Source organism: Acipenser ruthenus, chromosome 28, assembly GCF_902713425.1.
Source record: "Acipenser ruthenus chromosome 28, fAciRut3.2 maternal haplotype, whole genome shotgun sequence".
NCBI lineage: Eukaryota > Metazoa > Chordata > Actinopteri > Acipenseriformes > Acipenseridae > Acipenser > Acipenser ruthenus.
The window spans coordinates 25,650,943-25,664,228 of NC_081216.1; the positions used below are offsets into that span (position 1 = coordinate 25,650,943).

The 13,286-nt window shown below is 36.1% G+C and overlaps 1 protein-coding gene across 1 annotated transcript in view; it reads right to left on the reverse strand.

Moving 5' to 3' along the window:
* Positions 1 to 9,118: 9,118 nt before the first annotated feature.
* Positions 9,119 to 13,286, reverse strand: part of LOC117435149 (metallophosphoesterase MPPED2-like) — a 40,088-nt gene continuing 35,920 nt past the window's right edge. Inside the window, exons 5-7 of the mRNA XM_034058138.3 lie at positions 11,767 to 11,882; positions 11,008 to 11,121; positions 9,119 to 10,415 (exon numbers count right to left, since the gene is read on the reverse strand). Of these exons, the coding sequence (XP_033914029.1) occupies positions 10,297 to 10,415; positions 11,008 to 11,121; positions 11,767 to 11,882 (349 nt within the window). The 3' untranslated portion in view covers positions 9,119 to 10,296. The remainder of the gene's footprint in view (positions 10,416 to 11,007; positions 11,122 to 11,766; positions 11,883 to 13,286) is intronic.

A 13,286-nucleotide genomic window follows, 5' to 3' on the forward strand; every position in this document is an offset into this window, starting at 1 on the left:
CATCAGTCATTTTTGCGTACTCTGATTTTTTGGTGACAAAGTGGATCGAATCATACTGTTTAAAAGACTCTGGGAAACTAATAAAGACTGTCCAAACTCAAACTAAACACTTCAAACAGCAATGCATTTTTTATTAACGCTTGTCTTTATATTCTGTCTGCAAACACTTTATTTGATTCATTTTATGTCGGACAAACTATTGAGTCACAAAGACACCACTACAGGTTATTTATCTACATCAGTCCTGAACTATTTCTCTGTTGAAATCTGTGATAAGGCTAAAATAATGACATGCAAATGTGACTAGCCACTGGAAGATAGAAAATAATGACCAGTCTAATCAATAGATTGAGGTACACAGAAGACGAATAGAAATGATCAGGGCAAGATAGATACAGACATTTGCAGTGAAACACAAGGCTGTTTCTATTTCACGAGACTTCAGGATTGTTCATAAAAAATAAAAATACATTTGTGTTGCTTACTGGTAAAATACTTGTCATGATTGAATCAATGCGCTTTTAACATGAAATACTGCCTGGAATGATAGCGTATGTTACACAATGGTGAACATTATATATATATATATATATATATATATATATATATATATATATATATATATATATATAGGTGTGCTCATTATAAGTGGTTCCATTTACACAGAATAGTAAAATTGCTCATATGATGTGGGAGTGTTATATATGTGTGAATTATGCAGAATGAGGGCACAGTGTTATGCTTTTGCTTGCTCTCTGGATTTAGGGAATAAAATACGTCCAATTGTTTTATATAGGGGTATAAATGCATTTATATAATGTAGCTTAATGCATTAACCACCATTATTCAACAGACACCTACAATGAATGCCATCCGATAGAAGACAGGGAAGAACCATAAAAATATTCTTAAATATGAAGATGATCTCAGTGCAATGACAAGTAGCCAGCTTCTGGAGAGATACATTCAAGGCTAGAAAAATAATTGCAGATCTTCTTGGTAGTGGTACATTTAAATAAAGTAGGGAAAGCCTTGTTATGTTTTGAGTTCACAAGCCACAAGAAAACTTCAGTATTGATCTGGAGTTTACATTTTATCGGAGCTGAGGGTTCACTTTTCATTAAAGTATATTAATGCCAAAGTCTGTGTAATTAGTGGAAAGTCAATCCCCATTACTAGTTAACACTACTGAACATCTGCTTTCTTTAATAAAAAGCCATGCCTAGTATAAAGAGAGTGAATCAATAAACAGCTACATTTAAACCTGTTCCAGTATGCATGCAGAACTTCAATTACAAGCCCTGATTTCAATTCAAATTCACCTTTCGCTTCTATATTTGCCTGCTTATATAAAAATGTGACCTTGGCAGAAAAACCCTCCATTATTATTTATTTCTTAGCAGACGCCCTCATCCAGGGCGACTTACAATCGTAAGTGTGTCCACACACCTATTACAGGGGTAAATTATACTTGTCAATTAAAAAATGCTATAAAAGCAAAACAAAAAAAACCCAAACATTCTTCCATTCTAATTCCATTCCATTCTACTCAGTACAAAGCTTCCATTAAAAAACGATTGCATGAAAAATAAGACTGAAACACTGGCAGCTGTCAACTGGAGTAAAAATGCAAAGAGCAGTGAAGAATGTTCAACACTGGGTAAGAGAATGCTTGATTTGAATGCAGCAGAACTGACTGGAGGTAAGAGCAGGAGAAGCTGTTAGTGAAATTAACTCACAAAGTTATTAGCATGTCAGATGTTGTTCTGTACAAGGGATTGAAATTTCAATAATTCAAGAGTCCAGTCAATCACAGTGAGTAGAGTCCCCAATATGTCACATGATACTCGCTGTTAACAAGTACATCAGAAATACAACCCAGTTGCTGGCATTTACTTGCAATTGCTTTTATGCATATGATTAACCCATTGGGCTAATAAAACTAAAAAACAGATGATTTGTAACATGCACAAATGATTTAATACATTCATTTCAAATCCACTCAAGCTGTATGGCTCATCCTGGGCATCTTATTGTAATATTGGGATCGTCGTGCTTGAAATGCACTAAAACTGTATCCATTCAATTCTCCGATTTTGGTCAATGAATTTGTGCTACAATGTTTTAGATCAGTGCATGAAAAGTTATTTCTGTATCTCTGTATCTCTTTCATCTCCCCTGACAAACAGAACTGCCTGTCAGTTTATGAATGCTTAATATAACTAGATCAGCAGCCACATTATATAAAGTGCAAGCCATTCGATGATGCTAACTGGACAAGACCTTCCCCTGCACTGTGCTGGGAATTGTAAGTGCTGAGTGTCTCCTCTCTGGTGAATTGAGGCCTGAGCTGTGACCCAGAGGTCAGTCAGCATGTCTTCTTCAGTCTGTGTCCACCATCGGCATGATCAAGCAAGGTGTGATAGAATACAGAGGTAATGGTCAAAGTGGAATTGCTTGAGAAAAGAGACGAAAGCACAAGTAAACTAAAGATAAATAGAACACATAAAGATAGCATATTAACAGATACATACTATTTAAATAATAATACGTCTAATACTACTACTGCTACTACTACTACTACTACTAATAATAATAATTAATATTTGATGTTCAGTACCTTGGCTTATCATGTACCGTACTAAGGGTGTTCAAAGCTGTGTTCATTTTATGACACAGAATTCTTTTTGATCAAGGCTTTACAGACTCCCATCAAGGGTTTCAGTAATGACTCCAGCACAGTGCTGAGATTTCAGGTCACTAAAGGGAAATAAAATGCTGGCCGTGCAGTGGAACAGGACTTTATCTTTTAAGCTGGACAAGAAAAAAAAAAAAAAAATCACAGATTCAGCATGAGCTAAATAAATATTCTCACATGGGGCTTGCCCTAATAAAAGCTGGATCCAAACACTTTGGGACGGTGCTGAATAGAACATGATTTATTGGAGACAAATGTTGGCTAATTTATAGACTGCACCTCAGGCTTGACAGGCGATATGGAATTGGGTTTTACTACAGGAGTGAGATCGGGATGATTAGTTTTAGACTGCGCTAGCCAGTATTCTGGACAGAGACAGATAATTAGATGCAGAAGTAGTGATCATCACTTTGAACTGCAGTTACATAACCCGCCCCCCTTATTAATGGCTTTTGACCCTGACAGTGACTGAATCCAGGGGCAAAGAGAGAGGCTCTCTGTAACTCTGGCATATTTCATATGAGGATGGGAGCACCTGTTTTATGAATGCTTTTTAAAGAGTATAAAAGTTCCAGACTAGCTGTGTATTCCGATGTCTGTCTGGTAAGGTCTTGGCTCTTGGTGTAAGGGTCATTGTTTCCTTGTCACCCCCACCCCCCGGAGATCATTTACCCACGGAGCCCTCGGATTCCCATGGGAGCCTTAAATTACTGCTGTTCAGAAACAGCGCTGGAGAGCAAAGGGTTACGGACCAGAGATATGTAAATAAAGCAGTTTGGTTTACCTATAGGCTGCTATGAAGTTGGTATAGAAACTGGTTTTGTTTTGGAGCTTTTAATGGGAGGAGTAGGATTGAAATGAAAATAATCTTTATTTTTAAAGAGTCCAGGACAAAGAAGATTGGTATATAACCAATGCGTTAACATTTATTTTCTTTCCTTATTAGCATTAGGATCTTTTCAAAGATCTTGGTTCTTCCCGGCTAAGAGAAGAGTTTCCACCATTTGATTGTAGTGAGTCCCTGTTTAAAGCGAGGCACTGTCTCCAGGGACAAAGGCTTCACAGCTCTTCAGTGAAAACAAAAATGTTTAAATAGTTATCAGAGAAACGCGTTCATTTTAAACAGAACCTCTACTCTTCACACAGTTTGTCTCTGTTTAATATAGTACCATTTTTAAGAATTCAATACTTTACTAGTCATGTGTGTAGAATGACATTTTCTTTAACATTCACATGAGATGACAAAATAACTTGTAGTTTGTTTTCCAGGTCAGGTAACTTATTTTTTAATGTATTTTATTTTCAGTTATAGATTGCAGATGCTCTAGATTACAGTGCCAGTAGAACGTCTGTCTCTGAACATCGACCCTTCAATTGGAGGTGACTGCACACCCTTATCAGAGGCCCCAGATTGTGGATGAAAAGTCGGCCTTTCAGGGCTAATAAAGAGACAATAATTGTACTTTGAATGTATGCCTTCCATTTGTTTTGCTCAGTAATGTGCATGGTTTGACTACAGTTTAATTCTACTGGAGCAGGAAAAGCTGCGTTCTCCTTCCAAAAGTAGGAAGACAACATTTCTGGTATTCAAAAAGCCATGATATAATAACATTACATTTCTGTAGGAACCTGATGGCGCTGTGTTGTCTCTAAAAGTACAATCCATTGTCACATTAAAAGCATGAATGCTTAATGGGAATCAGATTTTGATGCAATGCAATTGCATATACTAACATAACAAAAATAGCTTACCCTTTACAGTGCTATGCATATACAATAATATATCCTGTTTCTGTTATCTGTACACCTTATCAAAAAACATGCAGCTAATATTTGTATTACAAAAAACACACAAAAGGCATGTTTGGCAAAAAGTACCACCATGCAGAATGGTGCAGTGTGTGTCTATAGAATTGTTCTGTTTCAAGTGCTGTTAAGCCTTTCTGAACATGTTTGCTACCCACATGCTTAAGATGCTGCACCAGAGAAACAAAAATAACCCTTTCTTTCTTGTAAAACTCAATTTCTTTGCATAAGTGCACCTGCGTTTTTTCTTCCTTTAAAACATATTGTTCACCCAGGAGGACCCAGCCAAGACGCCACATTGAATTTACAGCTGAATGAATTGGATGAAAATAAATAAATTCCCAGTGAAAGCTAGTACCGTAATGTTTTGAACATAACGCGCATTCTTTTAGAAATGATGTGTGATATATACAGGCACAGAAACGTATACAAGGTCCTCTGTATACTATAGTAATAACATTCAACGTTCTGGATTGAGCTACTCTGGAAAAGTTGAGATACATCTCACTCTGCATCTTACAGCACGTTGCACAAGGGAAGCAAAACAAAGACCAGTTTCTTTTTTACATAGGGTACTAGGTATAGTATAAAGATTGTGGTAAAACGAGTATCTGTTCAAAATGCAACGCTTACAAAACAATGTATCTTATTCAATTTTCAAATGTGTAATTTTTTTCATTTTTAATTAAAACAATGTTATTTATACTTTGGGCTAAAAACCTTCATAGCGTGAATGACAAAAAAAGTGAACATTAAAAAAAAAAAAAAGCAGCACATTGCACTGTCTCAGCTGTGCAGTGCCACTATAGAGTATCAGCTGCTACTGCCAGTGTTATGCAGAAGGGAAATTCTTCTATCAGGGACTGTGTTAGATTCATGACCCTGCCACAACCTTGAATTGACCCTAAGCTGTTGCTGATGGGAACTGAAGAATGACTCCTGTCGACATGATTGCTGCTCTCAGATGAATCAAAACACAGAGGGCACAGAGTAGCACATTAAGCTAGCAACCGAAATATATCACAGCACTTTTATATAGATGTATGGACTTTTCTCCAGGCACATAAATGACTAGGCTATGCACTTGTGTTTTGGCAGATTATAAATGGAAGATAAACTATTTTTTCTTCTCTTAAATTATTCTCAGTTCATCGTTTTTTTTTTTTTTAGGCTAATATGAATAAAAATGTAGATATTTGAAAAATTGTTTAATGAAATGTAACATTATCACTCTAAACAGTCGGCTGAACCCAACCCTGTCAGCCACTTTTCTGTCAATTTGTGTTATCTTACAGATTTTTTTTTTTTTTTTTTTTTTAGTGTGGATGTCCTGTAGACAGCGCAAAAGAAAAACAGTCCTAACTCAAACAATCTGAAGGCAATAATTGCAATTCTCGGAAATAAAATGTATTAAATCAACAAAACTGTCTAAAATAGAAATCATCACACATGTTTTGCTACTAAAATGTTAAAACGCTGCTACCCCAAAGGTGTTACCTTTGCCAATGTGTATTGTGCCTAGAAATTGTACAATAACACATTCTATGTTAATATAATCTCTAATGGCCATTCACTTATACATTTAGACAACCCACACGTTTGTAAAAAGATGTGAGGTTTCTTTTCAACACTGAGACTGGAGATAATAGAGTCCCCTTTAAACCAGTAAGAATTGAATTCAAGCTTACAACATGTTATCTCAGTCTTAATTCCCCAATTCAGTTTTTTTTAAATCAATTGGATTACATTTTGAATGCCGTTAAAAAGGCTTACAGAAACGCACTGCAGAAGTGTAAAAATAATATCACTGCATTCATATATATAGGATGTGGAACGGATTTCAAAATAGAAAAAAAAGTGTTATTTTAGCCACTGCTACATGCAGACTTGATACAGTGAAGAATTACTGATCTGAGTTCTTTGGCATGTTCATAGGACTTCGACACCTTCTGAATATGGATACCGGCATGCTATTTTCCACAAGCAAGTGTCTTCTGCCATGGTGCCCATGTAAAATGACATTTTATGACCTTGCACAGCGTCTGGAGCTTCCCTTATCTGTTCATCTTGGACTGATTTTGAACACCTGAATTAGTCCTAACTAGAATTTATACGGCCAGCATAACAAAAAGACATTTAGGTATCAAAGTCAGTCCCCTCCTCAGCCTTGACTTTACTGCATACAACAGCTATCAAGCCTGCATGAAGGGTAAGCTGACAAATCTCCAATATCAATAGCAGCTGTCAGGACAACACAGGGTAATAGCCATCCTTGTCAAGTGCACCTATTAATTCCTGTGCTAGGATAATTAATAGACTTCACAATCTGGCTGAGAAATCAAGGTCTGAAGCTTTATATGGACAGTTTCACATCCTCCTTGTTCACGAAGAGCATCAGAAACTGTCAGAGAGGCACAAAGCTTTGGAAGAACCCAGTAATCTTTTATGCAGTATTTTTTTTTTAATGAAATTCAAATGATAAATTAGAAATACAGACCAAATTATATATTATATAAAAAAATATAATATATATATATATATATAGGAAAATCTGACATTGGGTGTTCCATTATAATTTCTGAGGATGTTACATGACTAAGAAGCGGAACAGAATTCTGCAGTGCCGGGACATTTCATAACCATGTTCTGTAACATTACTCTATTGCTGCTTTAAAAAAAAAAAAAAACAGTTACATTTCATTGTCTTTAAAAATGGATTCACAGGCTTGATCTCCTAAATCAAAAAAGGGCATTCCCTTTGATGTATTTTGCAGTAATAGAGGTATTTTTTTCATAGTTCTTTTTATAAAAGCACTATGGTTCACTGGTGGATATTGTATCTTAGATAGTAATAGAGTGTTTCATAGATATATAAACCAGTAGGATTCTAATCATAACCACAAGGGCAGTGGTTCCCAAACTATGGGGGCTGCAGGTCATAAAGATTTTTGAAAAGATAATACACTGGAAATGCATACAGAGGCTATTGTGGGTCATCTTTAATGGTACAAGTGCTCCTTTGAAAAAACAGTGTTTCTGGTAGCTTTAAATGCGGTTAATCCCTGCACCATTTAGTGTATTTACAGCTAGAAACCTCAGAGACACATGGCTGGAATGTTTGGATGTCTTTGAGTGCCAGTGGTAAAAAGTTCAAACTTTCTTTAATACGAGGCAAGCTTTCTGTCTAATAAAGAGAGCAAGACTAAACTTCATCCAGGCTCCAAGCTGCCCACCAAACAGCAGCTGCTGTGGTTTAGTCACATCACTAGACAGCCATGGATATTTGACAGTGCTCTGCAAACATACAACAAGGCTAGTATTAATATTCTAGCAGGGTTTTCGCATGTAGCATGATATTTTAGTTCCAGGGATTCAGGCTTTTTAGAAGGATATGTTTGCTGTATCTCCCACAGGTAATTCTATTAATTTTGAAATGCATTGAAGATCAGGCACATATATACACACACAAATATCTTTTTTTCATATTGACTTCTAGGGTTATACTAATATGATTAAGGATTATGATAATGCTTAAACAGGTCTGGGGATATAATTTGTATCGGTGGTTGGGGGAAGTTAATTGGTTTGGCTCCTTTGATCTATAGATGGGTGGAGTGAACTGAATTCTGGCATTTGTATTTTAATGGAATCATGTTGTGTTCTGGTATGGACCCAGACAATACTTTAAAAGGTCAAATGTTATTTTTCTGGACCCATATATTTTCCAGCCCCAACAAATTAATTTGAAGAATGTTCCCCAAAAATAATGATTTTTGTAAAAATGTTCCAAGCAAAAATAAATAAAATAAATAAATAAATAATATAGAAATTCTGGTGAAAAACGATGGATACAGTTTAAGGTTTCTGGTATGACAATTTAAGAAAAACAAATTCTGTAAAATATGCCTGAAAACATATTTGTTGTAAACGTTGGCATTGAAGACAATTGTTAGCTTGTTATGAAAGGTCATTGGACGTGTGTGTGTGTGTGTGTGTATGTGGACAGAAAGTGAGGATTAAAAAATACAATGTTTCAAGCTTCAGCAGTTTAAAAAGAAAATGTTATACGATGTAATGCATGACACCCAAGCATCAATTCCATATTGTCTGACCTGGAGAACCAATCTAATTCTGACTCATCTCCATTAGACTCCTATCTGCACCAGCAATTTAACTGGCTCTGCCCACTATAAAAAGAAAGGCTCCCTGAACCTAAATACATTCTCATGTAAACCACAGGGATCACAGAATCAAACGACAGCATAGCTTAACCTGACATGGATAAAATAAAGCTTAAAAAACAACACTGGATTTAAGCCATGGGAAAATGGCAAGTCCTCTAGCCCCAAACACTAAGCAGTTTATTCTGTGGTTGAATCATAAGACTGAGGATGATTGCAATCTGGCACTGGTTAATATGTCCTATGATAATCTGTTATACAAGATGAACAGAAATGTCATAAGAGAGCATTCAGTGAATGTGAATGCATGCTTCTGTTTGTAGAATTTTGATGTGGTATGTACAGAGGGTTTTTTTTTTTGTTTTCCCCACCCTCTAGTAACCTCTTAACTTACAGTGTTTCAAACATTTTGTTCAGAAGAAAGACAGGTATGTAATAAGTAAAAATCTTGCAATTTATTTGCATATAAAGGCGGCTAAATATATAATATCACAATAAATTTAAAAGAAACAAAAAACAAACAAAAAATGCATTTCTAAATTTCAATAAACAAAGTATTCAGTCAGAAAAGAAACGGTAGCATTTACAGTGGCAAAGTTTTTTTTTGTGCAAGCAAGATTGCATTTACACACAGTGCAAAATTAGAAAAAAAGAATTAAAATACAAATACAAGAAGATTTAGAATTTAAAAGGACAACTAAACCTTGTTTATGCGTGTGTGTGCGTATATATATATATATATATATATATATACTCACACGTACATACAGATATATATACACACACACACATTATATATATATAATATATATATATATATATATATATATATATATAAAAGCATTTAAGCAATTTGTTTTCTGTCAGGTTATACAGTAAGTATGCCAGATGCCTCAAAACTAAAAGCAGAAATAGGAGGTTTTAAATTGCAACTCAGAAGAAGTTGTAATTTTGTGAACAACTGCAGAACTGCAATCAGGTCACAGCTGAACGGCAAAATACAAACAATAGATTGAGAAGCACAGTGGCGACAGAAAACACATCTCAGCTTCCAAGGCTACTCTAGGTTTAGTATAATTAAGGTTATCCCCATGTACAGACAAATGAATCATCCATATTCTTCTGGATATGAACTTTGCGCTTTGAGTTTTACTTGAAAACACAAGCTAATTTCTAATTCATTTCCGATTCATCCGGCAATAAATAAATAGCAAGACTTTAAAAGTGTATTTTTCAACAAGGACACAGGGAATTCATGTTTAACAATGTGCACCTAGTTTATGTCAGTGTTCTTTACCCCCAAATGAAAGCCTAATCGTCCTGTAAGGGGTAGTTAACATATTACAACTGCATTTAACAATTTATCTAGCAAAATGCAAACAAAATATATATGGCAGGTATACAAATTCACAAAGCTTCATTTAAGAGCCAAACCATTTTTCAACAGCATTTTTTTTTTTTTTTTTTTTTTTTTTTTTTTTAATTATTACCAGCAGTTTACAAAATACCAAATAATTTGGAAAGAAACATTTAGTAGGATTCATAAGGACTTATTGTTCGAAAGAAATAGTAGTTTCTAGACCTGCCCGCTCCCTGATGTCGGTTAGTGCCTCAGGATCCTTGTGGGTTTGGGAGGTCGAATATGACTGGTGGATTGGTTGGCTGAAAACTGGCTGTACAGGTTGAGGCATTTATATATGTTGTGTATCCGTCTGTCATTATCCCATAACCTATCAGGGGAAGGGGAACAAAACAAAATGAGAGGACCCATTCCAATGTGTGACACAAATGTTACAAAATATCACATTCTGCGTATTGACTGAAGACCTGTTGCAGTGTTAACCAAGCCCAGTGTCAACTGCAATGGAAACAGAGCAATTCATAATTCACTGCAATCTGCAACCTTGGCACACCTGTGTAACTGTACTTCTACCATATCACTGATCAATTACAAATTTATTTAAATTTGCCATACCATCATTATTCTTGTATTTTCAACCACTTTTAGTGTAGCTGTGCTTGGCTATTTAGAATACATACAGTAAACATGTTAATATGTGTTGCTGTTTGTTACTTTTTAGTATGACTAATTATCATTTTAATTACTGCAGCATAATTGCAACCGGAATTTAACAAAATAGCATTGTAATTGCAATTTCAGAAAACAATTCTGCTGTAATTGCAATTGCAATTATAAAATGACCCCAGGCCTGGTGTTAACATTCATTCTTCTTCTATATCCCTCCCCAATTTGACCCAAAAAGGCTTCTGCCCTTCCTTGTAAATTTCAGGAGTAGCCTACAAAACCTAATTACCACTCACCTTCATGGATGCCTCCGAACACATGGAGCTTGGGCCTCACCCGCCTCTGCACTGTGTTCAGGAGCTCCACACAGCCGACCCTCTGTAATTCCTTTGGAACCCAGTCTCGAAAACCTGAGGCGAAATTCAATCAATACCATCATATTCACGGGATAAGGTTTCATCCAGGGCAACAATAACTCACTGCTCCAGCCTCTATAACGCAAAACAGCATTCCTGTTGTGCAGTACAGTATAGTTCACTTATACTTATAACCAAGGTTTAAAGAAGCGAAAGAGCAAGCATGCGTTAGTAATTAACAGCTTTACTTGTGATGCTGAGATTCCATTCCAAAGAGCTCTTTTATGCATAAACTGCATTACTGTATATGGAATTAGTTAGCCAAGAGTGATATGATTTTAACTGCAATTATTTGCTGGAAACATATATGTCATCAATTCTGTCAGTCTGCACTTCTAAATAGCCGGGTATTTTATTGGATTGACACAACTTCATGTCCTTGTAAAGGCTAATGAGATGCTAAGGCACTGGACCCTTTAACTATTTGCATATATAGACTGGACGCTGCTGATTAAGATGACCCTATGCATGTATGCATGTATGTATTTTTCTCTTTCAACTCTATAGACCGGTGCAGCAGGCTAGAAAAGATGTCTCTTCAAGACAACAGGCTGCTCCAGTTGTATGGGCAAATGCCACTCAAATCAGTAAACCAAAAACTTAACCTCATCTTAGTTAGTGCTGAAGGAGTTGTCTTACCAAGTGGAGGTCCATGGGTCATGAGGATATCAATGCCCTCTGGAATGAGGTTCCATTTGTCCAATAGAGACTGACCTCTCGGAAGGTTAAAACCCCACCCATTGAACCAGGGCGTCCTGAAACAGAAGAACCAGCCCTGAATGAGACTTGAGTTTCACAAACACTACAGAAATATTATAAACCAAATCAAGAGTCAAGAAATATGTGTTACAAAAGTCTACTAAGAGTACCTAGCATTCTGGATAAACTATAGCCACTCCTGCTGAAGACTAGACTATTCATGGTTCATGGTGGGGAAACATCATAATAGGATGGGGCTTTGTACCAAATACAGGTTTTATTTGCCTGTGAAAGTTTTGCCTTTTGAAAGTTAAAGCACTGAATTGGAACCATGCCTAAATAAGCATGCAGCTTATGTGCAATGTGAGAAGAAAAATACATTCAGATGTAGTTTACATCAAAAAGTAGATCATTTCTTAAGCTGATTAGAAGAAGTGCATTGCAAATAACGGTGCAAACTAACCCTGGTGTGGCACATGACTGGATGTGACTGTCTTTTAGCCTTGCATACAGAATGTCAATGTTCAATTAAGCACCCTGTAATCATTAAGGTGCTGCACATTCTTTACAACCAGCTCGTCAGACAGTACTTAAGTGAAAATACCAGTGTGTGTCTGCCAAAAACAGAAGAATAGACTCCCGTTTCTGCTGGTTCAAATGTAGGTTTTGCATCAGTAAATCACTTCCACACCTCTCATCAAATGCACGAGAATAAGTGAAGAGCGCAGTGTCATTCTAAGGGTCCTGGACCTCTTAAAACTTGGCAAGTGCAAAGCGGATCTGAGATCAGAATGACATTGTAAAATTGTACATCTCTATTTCTCTTTTAAAAACATAATTGCGCAATGACCTTGAGTTCTTATTTATCAGTTTCAGGAGAGGCAAGATGTTCTTCTAACATGCTTGATGTGTATATAAAAAAAACTAGTATAATTAATAAACACTGAAAACTATGCATCTAAAATTAACCTTGCAGAAAATGTTTGAAAATGATTAACATTTTAGTTGCACACCATCATTATGACTGCTGAGATAGACAGATTGCAATCAACTGAGAATATATCAGAAAAAAAGGTCCATATTTTGATACCATAGTTCCAGAATGGAGACCCCTTCAGGCACTCAAATGGCAGCACCAAACCATTCATTACAATGGAATCTATACATCTGTGGAAAACCTAGATTTAAAAGGTACTGCCCTGGTAGTCCAGTGGTAAAAGTGACATGAATACAACGCAAAAGAACAACAATTATTAACCGCATCTTAGTTTAGAATTTGAGCTGAGATGATACAGCCGGCACATTAAGGAACAGAGTATGTAAATCACATCATGGTTTCACAAGATTAGTAAAGCAGCAGCACAAGCCAGAATATTAATACATGCTCAGGAAATGCTCGGCTTCATTGATAGGAATGTGTGCATTGATAAAAGTACAACATTTAATTAACCTTTTAGGTT